Raw genomic sequence first — 25,313 nt, 5'->3', positions numbered from 1 at the left:
CTGATCTGAGTCTTTGCCGAAATTCCTGCCCAATCTCTTTGACTCTCAATTCCCCTGCAGTCTAAAAATGTCAGCCCCGGCCCTGAAATACTCAGCATCTCCAACTCTCTGGCAAAAAGAATTCCAAAGATTCCCACATGCCCATTAATTCTAGATTTCCCTAGCAGGGGACATGTTTTCAGTTTCTGTCTGGCCAAGCTCCCATACCTCAAAATTCCACATCCATTCTCAGATACACTGGGCTCCATGCAAGAGAGACCCCACCCCTCAGCTTCACCCACAGACTTGTACAATTTCTCCTTCCACATACTTAGTCAGCTTCCTTCTGAACTTTATATTAGGTTTGTCTCCACCAATATCCCCGACAGTGCATTCCAAACCCCAATTGATGTCTCTGGGGGAGAAACTCTCCGCATTATACTTTTGATTCTTGACGCCAATTACCTTCATTCCATATCTCCTTGTCTGTGACACTTCCTCCGGTGGGAACAGGCTCTCACTACCTACTATGTATATAATCTCCATGATTTCAAATCCCTCCAACAGATCCCCTCACAACCTCCTCTGGTCCAAGGGGAACAACCCCAGCTTGTCTAGTCTATCCACACAGCTGAAGTCCCTCATCCCTGGAATCCTTTTGGTGAATCCCTTCTCCACCCTCTCCAGAGCCATCACACCTTTCCTGAAGTGTGGCTCCCACAACTGACACGATTCAGTGTGGCTCCGGCTGTGGCCAATCCAGTACTAGAAACACTCATTACCACTTCCTTGCTCTTAGACTCTCTGCCTTTACTTATGTGTGAAGTCCAGGATCCTGTACTTTAACCACCATCTCAACCTGCCTTGTCACTTACAATTCAGTGCAACATGTACCCCAGATCTCCCTGTTCCTGTGCACCTTTCAGTATTTGCCTCTTGTCATCCTTCCCACCGCAATGTACCACTTCACGTTCTCAGCATTACATTTCACCTGCCCCACCCTCTCCCCATTCACCTGTCCACGCTCCTTGACGTCTACTCCTCCTCACAGTCCTCTACACCTCCAAGCTTTGTGTCATCGGTAGTTCTGGAAATCGTTCCTGCACGTCCACGTCTAAATCATTTATATCGAGAAAGGCAGCAGTCCTGGGGATCTTCACGGTGCACCTGCACTCAGTCCCAAAAACAACTTTTCACTATTACTCTGTTTCTTGTTACTGAGCCAATTTTCTATCCACACTTTTAGACACCTTTATTCATGGCCTTCACCTCTGATGACAAACCTGCTATGTGGTGTTCTATCAAATGCCCTTTAGAAGTCCATATCTACCGCATCAAAAACATTTTCCTCATTTACCCTCTTTGTTATTTCATCAAGAGAATCTCTCAAGCTAGTACTCTGGAAAAGAAGATGAAGCACATTTGTAGAAGTAACAGCAGCTGTACCAGGAGTTGAAGAACATTAACGATCATACTGGATCCTGTACTGTGGCACAGATTCCAGCTGATTTCCAGGTTAAGTGACTAATTTGCATTACCCTAGGATTAATGACACTTAGACAGGTGTGCTTTGAGTTGAACAGCACTATTAATGTTAAAATAGATTGTACTGCTTTCTTCAGTTAGGAAAACAAAGTTGATTGGGCTCCAGCATATCTAAGCACTTTTAAAAGACTGGATAAGTGCTCTTTGAACTTAGATTCTGTGTATCTTCAATGCAATCAGGAACAGTGGCCTTCCATTGGCAATTAGATTTGGTGGTTTTAATTTCTTTTAGATAAAGGGCCAAACCAGAGCCTGAGAACCACAGACTGATGTCCAGTGCTGGGAAGATTCTAGAAGAAACAAGAAAGGCCCTTTATGTTGATTGGGAAAGGTGAGGGCACAAATTTACAACATGGTCTCCAGAAAAATAGCTCGTGCCATTGAAAACTGATAGAAAACAGAATAAGGAAACATGATCTACTGTACTTTCAGAAAGTCTTTGATAAGATTCCTCACTCTTAGTTACTTCAAACAGAAGAATCTTGTCATTACAACAGGAATCGGAAGTGCTGGATTAGGAATTAGCTCCAATACTGTGGTCTGAAATTGTGATTATTGATGAGGTTCAGATTGGAGGTGTTGCTGACAGTGCAACAAGGACTGGTGATAGGCCTGTTGTTGTTCACGATAGTTACTAATGATCTGGAAAATGGCACTGGGTCAAGAGCAGTAGGTTTTTATATGATACTGGAATCTGTGCAAATCTTGTGTTAGTCATAGACTATCACAGAGTCATAGCCCAATCCTTAATGATTTAGATATTCAAGGGGAATGGGTAAGGGGTTGGGGTGGGGAGGCCACATTTGGAAGATGGGTTTCACCTTAGATAATGTAACGACAGAGTCACAGAATTTAGGATTCACTCTATCAGACCCATGCTGGCCAGAACCTTGTGTGTTACAGCTTTATCCAGAGCTTATCCTGCTACATTTTACTTGGTTTTCACCACAACTACAGAATAAAATAGTGAACTTTTATCCCTGACTGTCTGCGTGAAGGAACTGGACACACTTAGGATCGTACGGGATGCTGAGAGCATCATAGAAAAGAGACTTAGCTGAGTGGTCATACCTAAGGTGCAGGCAGTGGATAGTTGGGTGAGCAAGCGGGCAGACAGTGCAGGATCCCGCTGTGGCCATTCCCCTCAGCAATGTCTACCCCTTTGGGTACTGCTGGGGGGGTGGGGGTGGTGGCATGAGCTATCAGGGCATGTGGCACTGTGGCCAGCTCTGAGGCTCAGCAGGGATGGGTGAAATCAGTAAGGGCGGTAGTGATAGGAGTCTCTATAGTTAGGAGGCAGACAGGAGATTCTAGGACCCCTGCAATCTCCTCCCTTGTTTCCCAAACCTTTCTGGGATAGATCTCATCCAGCCCTGAGGATTTTTCCACCCTTGTATTCCAAGATACCTAACACTCCTACCATGCTTCAGACAATCAATACATCCCTCCCTGAACTCTCCACGTCCTGCTCCGGGGTGAATACATAGGAGAAGTATTCATTTAGGACCTCACCCACATCCCCTGGCCCCACACAGATTCACAGAGTGATACAGCAGGGAAAAAAGCCCCTCAGCCCCACTTGTCCATGCTGAGCAAGATGCCCATCTAAGCTGGTCCCAGTTGCCTGCATTTGGCCCATATCCCTCTAAACCCTTCCTATCCATGTACCTGTCCAAGTGTCTTTTAAATGTTGTTACTATACCTGCCTCAACCACTTCCTTTGGCAGTTTGCTCCATATCCCCACCGCCCTCTGCATGAAGAAGTTGCCCCTCAGGTCCCTTTTAAATCTCTCCCCTCTCACCTTAAACCTAGACTCTAGTTTTGATTCCCTTTCCCTGGGAAAAAGACTGAGTGCATTCACCTTTTCTATGCCCCTCATGATTTCATACACCTCTATAAGGTCACCCCTCAGTCTCCTACACTCTAACTTGGCCAACCTCTTCCTATAACTCAGGCCCTCGAGTCCTGGCAACATTCTCATAAATCTTCTTTGCACTCATTCCAGCTCAGTGATGTCTCTCCTGGAACAGGGTAACCAAATCTCTACACAATACTGCAAGTGCAGCCTCAACAATGTCTTGCACAAGTACAACATAATGTCCCAACTCCTGTACTCAGTGCCCTGACTGACAAAGGCCAGTGTGCCAAACGCCTTCTTCACCACCTTATCTACCTGTGCCACCACTTTCAGTGAACTATGCACTTGCACTCCTGGATCCCTCTATTCTACAACAGTCCCCATGTCCCTACCATTCAGTCTGAAAGTCTTACTCTGGTTTGACTTTCCAACACCTCGCAGTTATCTGGATTGAATGCCATTTTCTATTCTTTGGCCCATTTACCTAGCTGATCAAGATCCCCCTGTAATGTTACCACTTTGGTCCTAAAGGGGACTCCCTGTTTGGCTGAAAGCCAGCCACTGGCATGGGCCATTTGTATCCAAAGCAACAGCATTCAACTCTCACCTGTAGTTGTGAAACCAGTTGATGACAGTACTTGTTTTCAGATTTAGCTGGGCAGCAAGCTCCTCGATGGTTTTTGGGGACGGATATGGCTTTAGCTGGTATGCTCGCTTCAGAGCTTCCTTTTCCTCTGGGGCCAGCACCACTCGGGGCTTCTTCAGATGAACCTGTGGCTGGGGACTGGCACTCTGGCTGTAGTCTAGCCCAGCCACTGAAGAGTCACTCCCATGACCATCACTCACTGAGCTGTGTCGTCGCTTCATGTAAGCTGAAACAAAAAAGGTTAACCTTACAATTCAACTTGAAGTCACGGAAAAAACCATATTTATCCATTAACCTGAAGAACAGTATGATTTTTTTTGGTTTAGTAGGCTGCTGTGATTGCAAATATACAAAAAATCTTATTTGAGACACATCAAATGCTCCCAGTATTAAATGGTTCAGAGGCCTGCAAAATCAGGATATGCAAATATATAAATCAGAAGCAGGAGTAGGTCACCAAGTTCCTCGAGCCTCCTTTGCCATTTAATAAGATCATGACTTATCCGATTGTAACCTAACTCTGCAATCCAATCTACCTCTGCCTTATTCAAAGGCACTGCTTCCACCACCCTTTAAGGCGCTCCAAACCCACTACTCTCGGAGAGAAAAAACATTTTGGCTCATCTCTGCCTTAAATGGGCAACCCATTATTTTTAAATAGTTCTCATTCTCCTTTCGTCCCTCATTCTAGATCTTCCCACATGTGGAGACATCCATTCCACATCTACCCTGTCAAGACCACTCAGGATCTTACGTGTTTCTTTTATGTCACCTCTCATTCTTCTAAACTCCACTGGATACAATCTTAGCTTGTCCCACCATTCCACAGATTGGTTTAGTAAACCTTCTCTGAACTGCAGTCAACAAACTAACATCTTTCCTTGCACAAGAAGACCAGTTCTGTACACAATATTCCAGGTGCAGTCACACCAACGCGCTATGTAACTGAAGCTCTAGCTTCCTACTCTCAAGAATTGGTGACATGGTCACTTTCCCAATTACATGCAGTACCTGCACACTCGCCTTCTGCTAATACAGGCACAGGCCAATCTGCCCCTCAAGCCTGATCTTACATGAAGATCACGTCTGATCTCATCCTGGCCTCACACCACATCCCGTGATTCTCTTGTAGTTAAATGCTTGTCAGTCTTCATCTTAGAAATAAAAACAAAATGCTTAAAAAAATTAGTAGGTCAGGAAGCATTTGTGGAAAGTGAAACTGAGTAAATATTTCAGGCTGAAGACCCTTCATCAGAACTGAGAAGCAAGTTGTAGGGAAGGTGGAGGAGGAATGGATAAGACAAAGGGAATATCACTGACGGGCTGAGGACAGCATGCCATTGTGATCAGTTATAGATGTCATCTGGCTGAGGGGTTAATAGGGCCAGTTGAAGCCTGCTGCATTTTGTAACTGTGATGTTGTTTTGTTTGCATTCTCACTCTCTAACTGGCCTCACTTCACAATGGTTGTTCAATTTCCTCTCTGTGTAAATGCCTCCTCCTGTTTGGTACACCCTCCAGCAAATTTGTCAACACATTCTCCCCTTCATAAAACCATGCCAACCCTGCTTCAATGTCTGATTATGTTTCCAAATATCCTGCTATTACTTCCTTAATAATGGATTTCAGCATTTTACCAAAAACAGATAGGAGACAAAGCAGCTTACAGTCTCCTGTTTCCTAACTCTCTCCTTTCTTGGTGTTCCATTTGTGTTTTCTAATCCAATTACAACTAATACATCTATTACCTCTGCATTACTTTCTTTGAAAAGCTACCCCTTTTGGCCCACTAGTCTGCCTCGTACATTTTCTCGAGCAATAGGGATTGCTTTAAGTAGTGCCCCCCCGCCCCATCTTTAATTCCCTGATTGTGTATTATTATTCGGATGTTATTTCATTTCTTACACCATGAAGACCAATCCAAAATTATTTGAAGTATCTACTACTTCTCCATTTCCCATTATTAATTTTCCAGTCTCATCCTGTAATGGAGAAATAGAAGATATCATATATAATTTTGAATTGGCCTTCAAGGTAGAAGACATGAAATACATGCCAATATTAACATTGCCCATTATTAATTTCCCAGTCTCATCCTGTAACAGAAAAGTGATAGGTAGGTTTGTGGATAACATGTACGTTGATGGTGTTGTGGACAGTGAGGGAGGTTGTTGCAGCAGTTAGATCACATGGAAAGCTGGGTGGAGCATTAGCAGTTGGAATGTAATTCTGACAAGTGTGAGGTAATGCATTTTGAGAAAGCAAACAGGGGTAGGACATGGACAGTACAGGAGAGCGCCATGTTACAGAAGGCTTGCCTCCCCAGAAAACTGTCCCCATTGTGTGTTTTGATAAAGCGAACCCCCTTTTCCCATTGAATCCCATGGTACAAGCAGCAGAGATGCATTTCTACAGGATGGGTTTCTCTCACATTAAACCATTTTATCAGTGATGACAAAGTGACCCACGGCTGTTATTTGACGGCTGAGGGCAACAGTCGACTCAGGAGATGAACAAGACTTGTGTGAAAGAAACAACAAATTTTGTCAGTTTTTATTTTGAGTCACTCAATACTGTGGGGCAATGGGATGTGGATAAAATGTCATCATGTTAATAGGGTTGGCAGTCACAGCTCAGTCCCTCCGTTGCCACGGCCTCTCCGGTCTGAGGACGTGAACAGACCTCTCAGAGTGCAGCGCTGTCGCTCTTCATCTGTGAGGGAATTCCTCTGACACGCAGCAAGGCTCGTGGATTAGGAAAGGGTTCAGGGAGGAGATATCGGGAAAGGGATGGGAAAGGATTGGTATTCATAGGAGAAAGGTGGTGTAGAAGTTCTGGGGGTAATGGGTGAAAGCGTGGTGACTTAGTGGAAGTGAGGGAGGGATTACTTTAAGGAGCTGGCCATGGCTACTGCGGCCTCCCTCAATGCAGTGTATCAGAGAAAATGCCTTGCAAGTGAAGAGCACGGCAGCACTGCGTTCTGGGATGTCTGTTCACACGTCAGAGGGACTGGGCTGTGACAGCCACACAGTCGGTGTGGTGACATCATGTCCAAGTCCTATTGCCCCACAGTATTGAATGACCCAAAATAAGAAGTGACAAGATTTGTTCATTCTTTCATACTTTGTGTTTATTTATTACTTCTCCCCATAAATTCCATAAGAGCAAATTTTATATTGTGTCACAGATTTTGTACTGTGGCTCAAATTTTTGGGTAGTGATGTGTGGATTCCATTAGTGAGAATTTCTGTTACCTGAATGACTGTAACGTGGGGTCACCTATAAATGGTAGGGCACCTAGGTACATTGGTGAACAGAGAGACCAAGGGGTCCAAGTCTATAGTTCCCTGAAAGTGGCAGCACAGGTCGATTCATAGGTGGTGAAGACATACAACATGCTTGCCTTCATAGGTCAGGGCATAGAGCATAAAAGATGGGATGTAATGTTGCAACTTTACAAAACACTGGCCAGGCCACACATGGAGCATTGTGTGTGGTTCTGGTTGCTACACAAGTGGAAGGATGTGACTGCACTGCAGACAGTGTAGAAGAGATTCACCAGGATGATGCCTGGATTGGAGAACTTTAGTTATGCGGATAGGCTGCACTTGTTTTACCTGAAGCAAAGTGAGAGGTGTATAAAGTTAAGAGGCACAAATAGAGTAGATGGTCAGAAACATTATTCCATGGTAGGGGTATCAGAAACAAGAGGGCATAGGTTTCAGGTGAGAGGAAGGAGTTTTAAAGGGGTTTTTTTTACACAGAGAGTGGTTGATATCTGGAACATACTGCCGGAGTAAGGGGTGGAGTCGCATACACTCACTATGTTAGAGAGACTTTCAGACAGATGCTTACATTATCAAGGCATAGAAGGACACGGTCCTAATGCAGACAAATGGGATAGGTGTAGATGGGCCAAAAGGTCGGGATGGACGTGGTGGGCTGGAGGGCCTGTGTCTGTGCTGTACAGCTCTGTGACATCATTGGCTCTAAACCCTTGGGCTTCTCAGACAGTGAATACCTAGATAAACCTTACAGTTTTCAACATTATTGCTTTAAGTTAATTTATATTGAAGTTGGCATTATGCTGATCATGAAAATATGTAATGAACTATTACAGGGATTCATGGAAAAATAGTTTATTCGGAAATAAATATGTTTGGGTGGGAAATCATAATCACGTCACCACAAAATAATTCAGAGAATTGAAAAATGTTTCTCAAAAGTGAATTCCCAACAATGAACTTCTTGCAAGAACAGGAATAGAACAGTGGAGCACAGCACAGGAACAGGCCCCATGGCCCACCATGTCTGCACTGACCCAACTAATTTCATCTGTCTGCACCCTCCACTCCTTGCCTATTCACGTGTGTGTCAAAATCCCTCCAAAACATTGCTGCTTCTACCTCCTGCCCCACCAGTGCGTTCCAGGCACCTACCACTCTGTGTAAAAAAACTTGCCTTGCAAATCTCTTTTAAACTTTCCCTTTCTCACCTTAAATCAATGCCCTCTAATATTTGACATTTCCACCCTGGGAAAAAGACTCTATCTACCCTGTCTGTGCCTCTCATAATGTTATATACTTCTGTTCCTCTGCCTCCAATGCTCTACAGAAAACAATCCAACTTTGTCCAACTGTTCTTATAGTTAATACACTCCAATCCAGGCAATTTGCTAGTGAACCTCTTCTTGATGCTCTTCAAAGCCTCCACATCCTTCTTAGTGTGACGACCAGAATTGCAAACAATACTCCAAATGTGGCCTGACTAAAGTTATATACATCAACAACAGGAGTTCCCAACCTTTATACTAATGAAGGCAAGCATACCATGTGCTTTCTTTACCAGCCAATTCACTTGTGTTTCCATTTTCAGGGAGCTATGGTCTTGCACCCCAAGGTCTCTTTGTACATCAATGCTCTTAAGGGTCCTGCCATTTACTGTGTACTCTTCTCGTGCATTTGACCTCCCAAAATGTATCACCTCACACTCGTCTGGATTAAACTCCATCTGCCATTTCTCTGCCCACATTTCCAACTGATCTATATCCTGCTGTTCTATATCTGATCTATATCTATAACCTTCCTTGTTATCTACAACTCTACCAATTTTCATGTTGTCTAGAAACTTACTAATCAGACCATCTATATTTTCACCCAAATGATTAATACATATCACAAAGAACAGAGGTCCCAGCACTGGTCCTTGCAGAACACCATTGGTCACAGGCCTCCTATCAGAAAAGCACCCCTCCACCACTACCCTCTGTCTTCTATGACTAAGCCGATTCTAGATCCAGTTTACCAACTCACCATGGATCCCATGTGACTTAAGTCTTCTCCCCCAGCTTACCACGAGGGACATCAATTGTTTTACTGAAGTCCACGGAGATAACATCTACTGCCCTGCCCTCATCAACCATCTTTGTCATTTCTTCAAAAAAACTGAAATTTGAGAGACAGGACACCCCCGCACAAAACCATGCTGACTATGCCTAATCAGTCCGTGCTTTTCCCAAATGCGAGTAAATATTACCTCTAAGAATCTTCTGCAATAATTTCCCTACCACTGACGTGAGGCTCACTGGCCTATCATTTCCTGCTTTGTGCCTATTGCCCTTCTTAAACAAAAGACAACAGTGGCTATTCTCCCGTCTTCTGCCGCCTTGCCCTTGTCTACAGAGGATACAAGGACCCAGCAATCTCCTGCCTTGCTTTCCTCAATCCTGGGTAGACCTCATCAGGCCAAGAGGACTTATCCACCTTGATGTTTTTCAAGACACCCTACACTTTCTCTTTAATCTCAACGTACCCGAGGAACCCCACTGTCATCATGCCCTTCTCCTCACTGAATACCAATGTGAAATACTCACGAAGGACCTCACCTACTTTATCTTGCTCCATACATAAATCCCCTCCTCTGTCCTTGAGTACACCTACCCTTTCCTTACCTACAGTGCTCCTAATATATGTATATTGGACAGATACATCCAGTTTTCTGTCTTTTTCTACTAATTAAACTTCATTTTGCCTTTGCTCTAAGTTGCTGTGACTACAGTATGTTTGACTCTCTGGTCAAGTAGCTTAAAATATTCTAACCCATTGTCAGAGTCTTGAAACAACAATGACCACAGTACAAACTAGGCATTACCTGTGCTAAATCTGGGCGAATGCGTGAAAAAATAATGACTGTATACAAGTTAGACTGAGTGTGATTGCGGTTTATTTGAAGAAGATTGTAGATACTTGGATTATTTTGCATGGCCATGCTGAAACATTAAACTTCAAAACTTCCTTTAGCATAGTTGTACAGAAGCATGGAGATGTGGGGAGAGGCACAATGCAGGCAAAGCAGCTCATGGAAAAAGATGGCATTTACAGGGCAAAGATTAGTCACAACAAGAACTATTGCAGAGATTTCTGTAAGTGGAACAACAGATAGCAGGATAACAGATAGAAGAGTGTTCCAGAGGAGCTGGAGGAGGTGGATGCGAGGGCTGTCTGGGATACAGAAAGAGTGCACAGTGCATTCCTACTGAGGTACAGTGTGGGAGGAGCTCTGTGTGTACTACATTCACCTCAGAGCTAATCTTCAGTTTAAAAAGGAATCTACCAGACACAAATTGAGATAAGAAAAAATAATTGCCATAAAACAAAATATTGAAAATAAACTACAGATTGGAAACATCTGTGGAGAGAATGACCAGTCATCAGGACTTTTCCTTTTGGAAATGTGTGTTTATAGCGTGCTGTGGAGTGCAATCTCACAGGTAACCCTTGTCAAAAGTGGTCATTTAGCTTGGATGCGTCTTGGATGTTAATCCGTAGAAGGATAGACAGGTCTAATGTGGGTAAATGGGATTAACACATACAGGCATCTTGGTTGGTGTGGATGAGGTGGCCCATTCGTGTGCTGTACGTTTCTATGATTCTATGAATTCTAACCACACCCCCCCCCCCCCCCCCCCCACCTTCTCTTCTCCAAAAGAAGCTTCTGACTTTCTGATCTATTCTTGAAACTGCAGCCCCTCATCCCAGGAATCATTTTTATGTCTTTTCTGGACCCTTTCCAAAGCCTTCACATCCTTCCTATAACTGATCAAAATTGAACATCATACTCCAATTGAGACTGGAGTAGTGCATTATGAAGATTCAGCTTTACTTCCCTGCTTTTATAATAATGACTTTTGCACCCACATCCCCCAGTCCTGAGGCTCCTGCACCCCTTTTAGAACAGTATTCTTTATTCTGTACGGCCTCTCCTCATTTTCCTACCAAGGTGCATCACTCACATTTCTCTGCATTAAACTTCATCTGCCACACGCCTTCCCATTCCATCAGCCTGTTCATATCCTGCTGCAGTCCAGCGCTATCCTCTTCACAGATCACAATACTGACAAGTTTTGTGTCCTCTGCAAATTTAGAACTTGTGCCTTGCACCCCAAAGTCTACGTTGTTCACATGGATTGAAAAAAAACAAATGTTTTTTTTAAAACAAATGGTCCCAATATCAATCCTTGGGGAATAACAAATTTACATTCATCCAGTCTGAAAACAACCATTCACTAAAGTTTTGTGGATACTGTGGTAAGCGATGAGGCTGATTTGGGAACTACAGACTCTTCCACAGCTTTTCCGTGTGCTCCCAATACATGGACTCGAAGTTCTCAATCCCATCCTGAATGCTCCTTGTCCACTTTGGGTAATCATGGACCAGAGATTCCCAAATGTCAGTGGGGGTGTTCATTTGTTAATTATTCAACAAATTTTTGAGCAAATCCTTGAATATTTTCCACTATGCTGAAAAACACGATGATGCTGGAGGAACTCAGCAGGCCAGGCAGCATCCATGGGGAAAAGCAAGCGGTCAACGTTTTGGGTCAGGACTATTCTTCAGGATTGAAGATAGGAAAAGGGGGAGCTCAACATATAGAGGGAAAAGCAGAGCAGTGATAGGTGGACAAAAGAGGGGAGGCGGGATGGACACAGGGTGGTGATAGGTAGATGCAGGTAAGAGATAGCGATAGGCAGGTGCGGGGGAGGAGGGGAGAGCAGATCCGCTGTGGGATGGGGGATATTTTCCACTACCTTCCTGACATGGTCTACATTTTGAACTTAAGGTGCAGCCTGCAATCTGCTCATACAGTGCTGCTAAAATCTGATCACAAGGTGCAGCATTCAAACTGATCGTAATGCACTGCTACAATTCACTTCAAAGTAGCCGGCATAAACTGGCTGTATTGTGCCTCCACAATCCGGTCACAGGTTGCTGCTACAACCTGATCATATGCAGCTTCCACAACCCTATCACACGTTGTTGCTACAATCCAATTGTGAGTTGTAGACCACCATTCTGTTATAAAGCATGGGCACCGAGCTTTTCATAAGATGCTGCTACAAACCAGTCATAACACCCAGGTTACAACGCCCTCAATGCCTGGAACTGAAATGCATTTGCAATGTGCAACCCACAATATATTCACCCTGCATGGGTATAATTTGCTTGCAATTCATGTGCTGCATTTCCTGCACCACAGTAGTGATATTGCCTTATAATTGCTATATTTGTACTGTTGCTGCACAGGTGCTACCATAACCTGTACAGATGTATTTATACCAGAAAAACACCTAATAATTGCATAAATATATAGTGTGATAAGCTGCAGGCTACAAGAAATCTAGGTATGTTTTATAATAAACCAATAATCTTTTAAAATTCATTTTTATGGGATCTGGGCAATATCGTGAGGCCAGAATTTGATTGCCACCCCTGACTGCCCTTTCAGAAGGTGGCAGTCAGTGATCTGCAACTCATTGGCTTCCTATAAATATGGACAATGCTGGAAATGCTCAGCATGGAACACTCCAGTGAAGGTTCTTCAACCTGAAGCATTAACTCAGTTTCTTTTTGCTCAGACTTATTGAATGTTTCCAGCATTTTCTGTTTTTGTTTCAGATTTCCAGCTCGTTCACAGAATTGTACAGCACGGAAACCGGCCATTCAACCCAACTTGTCCACGCCAACCAGCAGGCACCCATCCGTTTTAATCCCATCTTCCAGAACTTGGCCCATTGCCTTCTATGCCCAGGTGGCAAGCACTCATCTATAGCCTTAATTGCTGTCAGCGACCCAGCTTCAACCACTCTCTCAGGCAGTGCCTTCTGGGTACTCACTGCTCTCTGGGTGAAGAAGATCCCCCTCAGATCCCCTCTAAATCTCTTCTCCCTTTCCCTAAGCCTATGTCCACTGGCTTAATCTATATCTAATATGGGGAAACGATTTTTGCAGTCTACCCTATCCACACTTAGAGTACTGTGTCCAGTTCTGGTTGCCTCATTATAGGAAGGATGTGGGGGCATTGGAAAGGGTGCAGAGGAGATTTACCAGGATGCTAACTGGATTAGAGAGTATGGATTATGAGGAGAGACTAAAGGAGCTAGGGCTTTACTCATTGGAGAGAAGGAGGATGAGGGGAGACATGATAGAAGTATACAAGATATTAAGAGGAATAGATAGAGTGGACAGCCAGCGCCTCTTTCCCAGGACACCAATGCTCAGTACAAGAGGACATGGCTTTAAGGTAATGGGTGGGAAATTCAAGGGAGATATCAGAGGGAGGTTTTTCACCCAGAGAGTGGTTGGTGCATGGAATGCGCTGCCTGGGGTGGTGGTGGAGGCTGATACGTTGGTCAAGTTCAAGAGATTGTTAGATAAGCGTATGGAGGAATTTAAGTTAGAGGGATATGTGGGAGGAAGGGGTTAGATAGACTTAGGTGTGGTTTGAAGGGCGGCACAACATGGTGGGTCAAAGGGCCTGTATTGTGCTGTATTGTTCTACGGTTCATACCTCTTATAATTTTATCCACCTCAATCATGTCCCCTCTTAACCTCCTCCACTCCAGGGAGAATAGACCCAGCCTCTCCTCATAACTGAATTGCTCCATCCTAGGCAACATCCTGGTGAATCTCCTCTGCACCCTCTCCAGTGCTGTCACATCCTCCCTATACCTTGGTGACCAGAACTGCACGTGGTTCTCCCACTGAGGTCTGACCAAGGTTTATAAAGTTGGAGCACAACCTCCCTACTTCTGTACTCAGTGCCCCGACTAATGAAGGACAGTATCCCAAATGCCTTCCTAACCACATTATCTGCCTGCATTGCCACCTTCTAGGATCTGTGGACTTGTACTACAAGGTCACCTGTTCCTCGGTACTCCCTCAGACCCCACCATTCATAGTCTATGTCCTCGCCTCATTAGTGTTCCCTGGGTTAAACTCTACCTGACATTTATCAGCCCACTGCACCAACACTTCGCTATCTCACTGCAGCCTAAGATTACCTTCCAAACTATCAACAACTCCACCCATCTTTGTGTCATCTGCGAACTTACTGATCATGCCTCCCACACCCGCATCCAAGTCATTCACGTATATTAGAAACAGCAAGGGTCCCAGCACCGATCCCTGTGGGACATCACTAGTCACAGGCATCCAATCACAAAGTCAACTCTCTACCATCACCCTCTGTCTCTTATCGCCAAGCCAATGTTGGATCCGCTTGCCAACTTGCCCTGGATCCCACGGGCCCTAACCTTTTGAATCAGTCTCCCATGTGGGACCTTGTCAAAGGATTTACTAAAATCCATGTAAACCACATCTACTGCACTGCCTGCATCAATACACTTTGTTACCTCATCAAAGAATTAAATCAGATTGGTCAGACAGGATCTGCCCTTGACAGAGCCATGTTGGCTATATCTGATTAGTCCCTGCCTTTCAGAGTGATCATTAATTCTCTTCCTCAGAATTTTTTCCAGTATCTTCACCTACAATTGATGTCAGGCTCACAGGTCTATGGTTACCAGGCCTGTCCCTGCTGCCCTTCTTGAAAAGGGGACAGTGTTTGCCATCCTCTAGTCATCTAGTACCTCAACGGTAGCCAGTGAAGATTTAAAAATCCCAGCCGAAGCCCCAGGAATCTCTTCCCTTCCCTCCCGCAGCAGCCCAGGATAAATTCCTGGGGATTTATCCACCTTTAGCCCACATCAAGTATCTCCTCATTATTTATGGAAACTTGCATTAGACTTTCACCTACTCCTTCATAGCATTCTGCAGATGCAAAGTTGTTCCTTTGTGAATACCGATGAGAAGTATTCATTTAGGACCACACTTGTACCTTCTGGATCCATGCACAGACTGTCTCTGTTGCCCCTAATGGGCCCTACCTTTCCCTGGTTATTCTTTTGTCCTTAATATACCTACAGAACGCCTGGGGATCTACCTTAATCATGTCTGCCAGTGATTTCTCATGACTCCTCTATGCCTTCTTAATTTCCTTTTTAAGCGCCTCTCTGCACTTTATATGTTCTTGACAGGCCTCCCCCCCGTCGTTAGTTCCCTATACCTCTCATATGCTTCCTTTATTCTCTTTATGCAACCTTCAATATTCTTCGACATCCAAGGTTCCCCATACTTGTTCACCCTGGCTTTTGTCCTTTAAGGAACACATTGACCTTGATTTTTTGCTAGTTCTCCTTTGAATGCTTCCCACTGAGCAGATGTAGACTTACCTGCAAGGAAATGCTCCCATCCTACATACCTTTGCCAGGCCCTCCCTTATGTTAATGAATTTGGCCTCACCCAGTTTAAGAGCACCTCTATCCTTTTCCATAATCACTTTAAAATATACAGTTAGGATCACAATCTCCAAAATGCTCCCCACTGACACTCCCTCCACTTGACCAACTACGTTCCCCGAGGTAAGGTCCAGTAATGCTTCTTCCCTCATGGGCCTATCTACATACCGCATGAAGCTCTCCTGGACACACCATAAAAATTCCACCCCTCTGAGCTAAGGCAATCCCAGTTAATATTTAGGAAATTGAAATCCCTCAGTGCAATAAACTTATTTTTATTGCATCTCTCTGATGTCTGCCTACATATCTGTTCCTCTGTCTCCTGTTGACTGTTGGATAGAACAGGTCCACGACATTGTGCCAAACTAATTAAAACAGTAATTAAATACCTAACTAACCCCTTCTGCCTACACAATGTCCATATCCCTCCATTCCTCTGCACATTCACGTACTATCCAGCAGCCTCCTAAACATCTCTCTCATATATGCCCCCACTACCAACCTAGACAGCGTATTCCAGGCACCCACCAATCTCTGTGAAAAAAACTTGTCCTGCACATCTGCTTTGAACTTACCCCCTCTCACCTCATAAATGAATGTCCTCTAGTATTAGACATTTCGACACTGGGAAAAAGATACTGGCTGTCTACCCTACCTATGCCTCTCGTAATGTGATAAACTTCTTTCAGGTCTCCCCTCAGCCCTCGCTGCTTCAGAGAAAACAATCCAAGTTTGTCCAACCTCTCCCTATAGCACCTGCCCTCTAATCCAGGCAGCATCCTGGTGAACCTTTTCTGCACCCTCCCCAAAGCCTCCACATCCTTCCTGTAATGGGGCAACCAGAAGTGAATGCAATACTCCAGATGTGGCCTAACCAGAGTTCTATAAAGCCACAATATAACTTCCTGACTCTTGAACTCAGTGCCTCAACTAATAAAGGCAAGCATGCCATACGCCTGACTTACCACCCTATCAACCTGTGCAGCTGCTTTCAGGGAGCTATGGACTTGGACCCCTAGATACCTCTGTACATAAACATTGTTAAGGGCCCTGCCTTTAACTGTGTACCTTCCCTTGACATTTAACCTCCCAAAGTGCAACACCTCACACTTGCCCGGATTAAACTCCATCTGCCATTTCTCTACCCACACCTGCAACTGATCGATATCCTGCTGTATCCTTTGCCAGTCTTCTACACATCCACACCATCTGTATCATCTGTGAATTCACTAACCCACCCATCCATGTTTTCATCCAAGTCCACCCCCAGCAAAATGTTTTTGTTTCTAATATCAACCCACAAGGCCTTATCTTCAGGAGCCTTCTAGAATACCCTCCCTCATTTTCTGCAGCCTGCTAACTCTTCCCAGAAAGCATTTTCAGAATTATCCACATTGCTGTGTTTGGAGTCATGTACAGTCCGGAATGGGCAAGGAGGGCAGATTTCCTGCCCTGAGGGTTACTGGTGAACCAAGTGTGTGTTTACTATCATCAGCTGCCTTTGTCACCATCACTATTGAGACTATGTTATTGTTATTCCAAATTCTACAAAGAATTTAAATTCCACAGCTCCTGTGGCGTGACCTGAATTTGGGTCTCTGGATTACCAGTCCACTAATTTAACTGCTGTGCCACTAGTGTGGGTAGATAAAACTCATAATGTTCACACATATCCTAGAGTAAACTTCAATTATATTTATATAGAATACATGGTGGTAAAATATAATGAACCGTTTGCTTCAATTCTACTGTGAAACTGTGGGTAGGTGCTGGAGTCTGCACACACGGAGTCTGTGGTCTGTGTTTGCTGCTGACCTTTGAGGGAGAAAGTCACCTACAGTTCCGAGAAGTTGCAATGGAATGCCAGGGCAATGGAAGAACCTTCTGTTTGCAACATGGGGTTGCGAGAGGCAGAGGAGGGGCCTATCCAAGAGCCTGGAACACCTCAGCCAGCTAATTACTCCAGACTGGATTGGCTCTGTCTGCAGTACATTCCCATTTGGGAATTACTGCAACTTTGTGTTCCACCAGTAGAGTTGACAAGCAATGCAGCAGGAGATGCAGGGAGTGGAGGCGCAAACAATTCAGGACTCTGCATTCATTCATTTAGTGCAAAAATCCTCAAGTTGCTGCTACTTCCATGGGAAACTGCAGTTATTTGCCCAACTCCCAGCCAAATTCACTGTCTAACACAGTCAACAGGATGTTGATGCACTGGATGCACTGTTGAGGCCCTCATAGATGGAAATTGTTTACAAATCACTTATGCGAATTTAAACAAGTACAGGCAGCCCCCGGATCACTCAAGAGTTATGCTCCTGAGAACAGCCTGTAAACTGATATTTTCATAAGTCAGAAATGGACAATTTCAATGAGGGTTGATTAGTAGGAGCATTTATTTATTGTCTTTCCCTGTGTAGTTACAATGGTAAAGAACTGGCATGTCCCACACCCAATGACTGGTTTCAGTGGGCTTCAAGCATCAGTGGAAGTTGCATTGTATACAGAATTGTTGCCAATCAAAGAGGTTGCCTTGTAAGTTTCCAAAGCAAATCCCCTAAGCGGCCTACCGCTATGAACCAGGATCGGTGATTTTAGGGACAGTGCTGTCATGGTGGAGGTTACATGTCACAGAGTCACAGTCTTAAACAGCACAGAAACAGGCCCTTCAGCCCAACTGGACCATACTGACCAAGATTCCATTTGCCCGTGTTTGACCCATATCCCTCTGAACCTTTCCTATCCATGTACCTGTTCAAGTACCTTTTAAACAGATCATAGAATAGTACAGCGCAGGAACAGGCTGTTCGGCCCACGATATTGTGCTGAACTAATTAAGCAAGTAATTAAACACACCTTTCTGCTTACACAATGTCCATATCCCTCCATTCTCTGTACATTCATGTACCTATCCAAGAGTCTCCTAAACGCCTCTCTCATATCTGCCTCCACCACCATTCCAGGTAGCATATTCCAGGCACCCACCAACCTCTGTAAAAAAAAACTTGCCCCACACATCTCCTTTGAATTCACCCCCTCCCAATTTAAATGCACACCCTCTAGTATTAGACATTTTGACCGTGGAAAAAAGATACCAGCTGTCTACTCTATCTATGCCTCTCGTAATCTTATAAACTTCTGTCAGATCTCCCCTCAGCCTCCGCCGCTCCAGGGAAAGAAATCCAAGTTTGTCCAACCTCGCCTTATAGCACGTACCCTCTAATCCAGGTAGCATCCTGGTAAACCTCTTCTGCACCCTCTCCAAAGCCTCCACATCCTTCCTATAATGGGATGACCAGAATTGAATGCAATACTCTAGATGTGGCCTAACTAGAGTTTTATAAAGCTGCAGCATAACTTCCTGACTCTTGAACTCAGTGCCCCGACTAATAAAGGCAAACATACCATACATCTTCTTTACCACCCCTACAGACTTGGACTCCCAGATCCCTCTGTACAAGAGTCTTGCCACTAACAGTAAACTTTCTTTTTACATTTGAATGGTACAATGCGACAGGTACATTAACAACATGACAAACGTTGCTGATGTACCTGCCTCAACCACTTCCTCTGGCAGCTCGTTCCACACACCCACCACCATCTGGGTGAAAAAGTTGCCCCTCAGGTTCCTATTAAATATTTCCCCTCTCACCTTAAACCTACACCCTCTAGTTCTTGATTCCACAACCCTAGGCAAAAGACTGTGTGCACTGACCCTATCTATGCCCCTCATGGTTTATACACTTCTATAAGATCACCCTTCATTTTTCTATGCTCCAATGAAGAAAGTCCCAACCTGCTCAACCTCTCCCTATAACTCAGGCCCTCGAGTCCCGGCAATATCCTCGTAAATCTTATCTGCACTCTTTCCAGCTTAGTGGCACCTTTCTTATAGCAAGGTGACCAAAACTGAACACAATATTCCAAATACGGCCTCACCGACGTCATGTACAACCGCAACAAAACATCCCAACTTCTATATTCAATGTCCTGACTGATGAAGGTCAGTGTGCCAAAAGCCTTCTTCACCACCCTGTCTACCTGTGACACCATTTACAGGGAACCATGTACTTGTACCCTTAGGTCTCTCTGTTCTACAACACTTCCCAGGGCCCTACCAATCACTGTAAAAGTACTACCCTCATTTGTCTTCCCAAAACAGCTCACACTTATCCAAATTAAACTCCGTTTGCCATTCCTCGGCCCACTTACCCAGCTGATCAACATCCCTCTTTAAATCCTAATAACCATCTTCACTGTCAATGACACCATTTATTTTAGTGTCAAACACGGTTTTTTTTGAAGATAGATTGTCCTTTGAATTAACTAGCTGCTACCTCTATTCCATAACTCCTGGAGATGTTTGCATTTCTGTAATTAGTTTTCCTGTCTTGGAAAATGCTTTAAAAATGTATGGGAGAATTTATGTGAAGTTGGATTTCTGTAAGCCAAGTCCTCCACATCTCGGGGAGCCCTTGTATTCTATCCTTGCTGGAAAAACCCTTGGAAGTGTTACAGTGAGTTGAATCAGGTTTTTAATACATTATTAAGCCATAGTTCTAAACTGCTTCCTACAACAAAATAATTTTATATATGGAACTATTCTCCCTAAGACTAATTATTTCAAATTGCATTGTAAGAATAATTGGAAAATATTTACAGTATGATATTTTTGCTTTGAACTCAATCACACGAGAATATACGCATTCCCTACTTTGCACTATTAAACATTGTTAAACTTCATGTCATGAGAATTCAGACATTTGATTAGCTGCACTGTCACTTTGTGTCAGGGATCTCACAATGAGAGGAAGTGAAACCCATGCCACAGAGACCTGTGAACAGGTTATCTTGACATCAGCAGTGTGTATGTTGCAGGGTACAGACCAAGTGCAGACAGTTACTTTGCAGGGGTATGAAGAGAAAGGGAGAGGGGGAAATGGGACTCATGGGACTTCTCCCCTGGGAGCCGGTATGGATCCAATGGACTGAATAGCTTCCTGTTTGTCAATCTAAAATAAAAGATCCTTTTGCAGCTGAACAGAAAAAACTGGCCAAAATGCCATCAGGACCAGGAAATACTTGAGGGATGTAAACGGTATTGTCGCCTATCTCTAGTTCCTTGGTGCCAGGCAAGGGCAGGGTACGGGCAGCGACTTCCCTTCCATTAAGAACCAGTCATGTGGTCATGAGAGCAGCCTTTTTCCTGGTTATTTTCCTGGAATCAATCAACACGACCGGATTTGCTTAGTTCTATGTCAAGAATTGGCATGGAAGGGGAAACACTTGGACCACAACCAAAATAAAACAATGCAATAAAATGACAATAGCAACTAATTATATTTCCAGCAGCGCCTCTCAAACTTGCAACATGCAGACAAATGGCAAGACACACAAGGATGCCGACTCTAATTACCTGGCCAAACCATACACCGCTGTGACTTGAAAACATTTTGTAATCCTTCTTCATTGCTGGTTTAACAGCACTATGGGAGTACCTTCACTACAAGAGCTGCAGGGGCTGAAGAAGGCAACAGCACCAAGGGCAAATAGGAGTGGCTGCGAACCTGCCACACCCACACCGCATGGATGAATGAAAAACACATTTGAGTATTATGAGTATTGAGTATTACTAGTTGGCACTTTTGAAATAAAAGCAATATTTAGTCCTCAAGTTATTTTATGTGCAAATCCACAAATGGTAAAGTTTGCTCCTTTCTATTTTGCTCTCCAGTAGCCAGACCATCCAATATTTACCAAGAGCCACTTTATGAACTGAGCAAATGGTTAGCACAGTCAATCCAGGAGGTGGCACTCCATCACCTCCAACGCTCATTGTGAAATATACGTTAAATACTTCTCCACAACAGAAATCCTTTTTAACCTATGAAAGAAGAACTACAGCCATCCACTGACTTAAAAAGCACACTGATCACTAACCTCTCTTTCATTCCCAAAAACTTAGCTTAAAAGTGAGTCTCAAATCCTTAGCCATTTTCTGAACAGGAGCTATGAATCCATGAAAGCAGATGCGAAGCACAAGTGGTCCTATTGCAACACTCCAAATATCACAAACAATGGAAACAGCAGGCAAGGTGTGAGCTTAATTTCAAACCCATGCTGTAAAATCATCTTTAATACTAATAATGATTGCCTCTGTTTACACGGAGGACATACAACGGGCATGAATTCGCTGCTATACCAACTCATTGACGAGACCACAGGTATCTTTTGAGAAAGAGTATAAGTGGGGACTTGATGGTCGCCACGGACAGGATGGGCTGAAGGGCCTGTTTCTGTGCTGTATAACCATGACAATCCTGACAAAAAACTTTATCCATACTTAAATAAGGAACTGCTGCCAATCCAACAACTCCTTTCTACCCTGCTCTCTTTATACTCTGGAGCACTGTGTAACAATAAAAGTCCCTGGTTATATGCAAGAAGTGGGTAATACTATATAACTGTAGTAATTAAGTGTACCCTCTCCTTGAGTAGTATATATTCCAATTTGGGCCCATGTTATTCAGACTTTATTGCATTGAACATTAAAAGCCCAAGGATACAGATACAATTTAACAGATAGTTCCACAAAAAAACCTGAAAATATTATGAATTCATGGAATGAAGGCAATGCAGATTGCAAAATGCATATTCAACAGTCTGCAATTTAATATTTTAACAAAGGACCCATCCACTAAAGCTCAGACTTATTTTAAGATGTTGATTCATTTACCTTTCTTTTCCATTCTCTTCATGTCCATTAGCTTCTCAACATTGCTTGTGTCATTGAGCCAGAGCTGCATGCGGACAAAAGGCTCCCTTCCCTTCAGGCTCAGCTTGTGCCAGGGTTTGGGCCGTGCCAGGAGATCAGACACGGAACCTTGTGTCAGGCCAAGGATGGTCTCTCCAAACAGACGTTGGCCTGTTCGTGGGACACAGAAAACAATCAGCCTACTGAGACACAAAGCTACATTTTACTAATTACGCAAAAACATTTAGCAATTTTATATTGAAAATTCTTAAATCAAACTAGGACTTTTGTCAGAGTTGGGAATAAGAAAGGTGTAGGAAGTGTAATTTATGTCATTATATCCCACATAAACCATGGTCAGACAAGGGAATATGGAGTGTTAGTTCCCCCAAAATAAATATAATACTAGCTTAAATCTTTCCTAAACTGTGCTTCCTTTCAACACTCTATCTGAAATGTACTAGGAGGAACTCATATGGGTTAGCCTCTCCAGTAAGCTTTTGAGTGTAACGTCAATGTAATCATCTAATATTACAGAAACTCCATTGATGCCTGTTCCATTTCACTGAGAAGGGTAGACGTCTGCAGCATGGTAAACACACAAACTTGGACTGGCGTCCGAAATAAAACCACTGGCTTTGTGGTAGCTGCCAACAAATTACTTTAAAGTCAAAAGATATGGTTTATGATAAGCTGGTCAGGTTTCTATACCTCTTATTAGCAACTGAGAACAGTTGACATGCTGAATATATAAATTCTAATAAATATTAGCATTAGATCCCTTTCTATTAAGCAATTCAACATACCACCTGGGTGCCTTGGGCACAGTAAAAATTCTTCAGGAATGTTAATTTCTAAATAATGGCTCTCGACACATTATCCATTTTAAAATGGTGCAAATGTGCAAAAGTTTCTGCCTCAGACCCCACCACTTGTTGACTGAAATATTTCTTTCCCAATGCTCTTCTAATCCTTCCCCCAATTAACTTTGATCTATGTTTCCTGCCTATTGCCAAGGTACGTAAGGTTTCCCTTTATAAGTATTAGTTTAAAAATGTTGCTCTTTATTTTATTTAATCGGGTTTGATGGATCAGAATGGTCTTTTAGGTGTGGAACTATTAACAGAGATGGGAATAAGTGTAGGCAGTGCATGACCAACTAAGCAAGTGACGCAAAAGTAGAAGACTCCACATACTGGATGTCTGAAATAAAACACAAACTGCTGGAAATATCCTAAACTTGTTGACTGATCTTGACTAGTAGTTTCTCAACTGGACCCTGCAGTGGAGTGTGATCACACTGTAATTCCCCAGCTGCATTTCAGTGTTACATCTGCGATCATACTGCAATTCCGCATCAGTTATGTAGGAGAACCTGCCTGCTCAGCTAAAGCCTGTCACAGAAACATCACGCCCATTCATATGAATGGAGAGGAACAGCTGCCAGGGAAAAGGGTAAACAATAACACACTTCGATTAAAATATATTTCAAGTATTTTAATATCTAAACTTCTGTTTTAATCTTTTATGTTTCATTGATTTTATTGCCTTTGAATGCTTGCAAATGTCATGGACATGCCGAAGCGTTCCAGATCCTTGCAAGATCTAATAATTGGCTTCCCTGGGAGCCAGGGTGCCAGAGGTCTTGCATCTGTTTTTTCAACAGTACTTCTTCACCTTAAGTGATCACATCAAGGCCATGCTGCCATGCAGGGCTTCGCCTTTCTTGAATTGGGATGGTTACTGAAAGCAATTTCATAATGGCCGATCTGCAACAGGCAAGTCTGTATATTGAGTGTCAAGGCTGAACGTTGAAACCAAGCCCCATTATCTTTGCCTCTCCTTCCACTGATGCTGCCTGACTTGCCCAGCATTTCCAGGTTTTACTGCTGTGCTTCATAACTTTCCAAAGAAATATTCCAAATGATACTCCAGTACTCACTTGACAAACAAAGGCCTCTGAAGAGAAGTGTGACTATGAGAGAAATGATCAAAAGGCTGCAAATCATATTTATCACAGTTATTTCACTTATAATTAAAATCCCAGTAACACACTACTCACTGAATTTACTTTGAAAATATTTCTGCACTTGATTGCAATTAAGCATCACTTCAAAATTCAAATAGAAATAGAACTGAATGGGGTTAAGTTATCAGTTTGTGTTGTTGACTGGCCCTAAGTTTAACTTCTCTGAAATCAATGCGAATTCATTTGGGGTAACCTGCAGGGTGGGCTGACCACTGGTGCTGCTCTCACACCCAGCAGCTTGGCCTTCATTTTGCTTTTTACACACTGACAATAAACAGAATAGATTTATTTTTTGCCATTCTACATTTTAGACAATTATTCAACTGTATCAAGGGTAACAAATCTCCCCATGTCAGTTGGTGTGTCATTCCTAAACCAGAAAGGTAACTCAACTTAAATGGCATACCTTGTTTTAAAAAGGCTGCATCCATTGAAATGATTGTGCAGATGAGTAACTGCCAATCAGAGGTATTGATCATTGACAAGCAGCTGTGCCCTTCCATGGGAATTTGTTACATGTATGCAGGCAGCACTCATTATGCTGATCATTTGAGCTTTGTGGAGAGATTCAGGGGGCAGAGGTTTTTTGATGATTTGCTGATTTTAAGCTGCTGACAGCATTACCTGCAATTGATACTTTTTAATATCTACTAGGACAATACATACTGAAAAATATCACCCAGTGAACTGAAGGTGATACATTTATTTACATAAGTCTTTTTAAAGCGTGTATCAAGCACAAATTCCAGCAAACGTTCTGCTTAAAGCAGTGCAATTGCTTTAAATGTATAGTTACATAAATTATGTACGTAAAACTGATCTCAGTCTCTTATAGAAATGTAGTCACCATGTTTATTTGACAGAA

The 25,313-nt window shown here is 43.3% G+C and overlaps 1 protein-coding gene across 11 annotated transcripts in view; it reads right to left on the bottom strand.

Moving 5' to 3' along the window:
• Window positions 1–25,313, bottom strand: part of LOC127581520 (protein CASP-like) — a 489,061-nt gene that overhangs the window by 50,464 nt on the left and 413,284 nt on the right. For 9 of the 11 annotated variants that reach the window (XM_052035991.1, XM_052035992.1, XM_052035988.1 and 6 more), the window contains 2 exons: window positions 22,402–22,590; window positions 3,991–4,255 (listed from right to left, as the gene is read on the bottom strand). The exons of the other annotated variants lie outside the window; for them this stretch is intronic. In XM_052035991.1, the coding sequence (XP_051891951.1) occupies window positions 3,991–4,255; window positions 22,402–22,590 (454 nt within the window). The remainder of the gene's footprint in view (window positions 1–3,990; window positions 4,256–22,401; window positions 22,591–25,313) is intronic. 11 annotated transcript variants of the gene reach the window in all.

The sequence above is a fragment of the Pristis pectinata genome, chromosome 21 (genome assembly GCF_009764475.1).
Source record: "Pristis pectinata isolate sPriPec2 chromosome 21, sPriPec2.1.pri, whole genome shotgun sequence".
Taxonomy (NCBI): Eukaryota; Metazoa; Chordata; class Chondrichthyes; order Rhinopristiformes; family Pristidae; genus Pristis; species Pristis pectinata.
The sequence above is the reverse complement of the archived record's forward strand: the minus strand, read 5'-3'. Positions and strand labels throughout refer to the sequence as shown.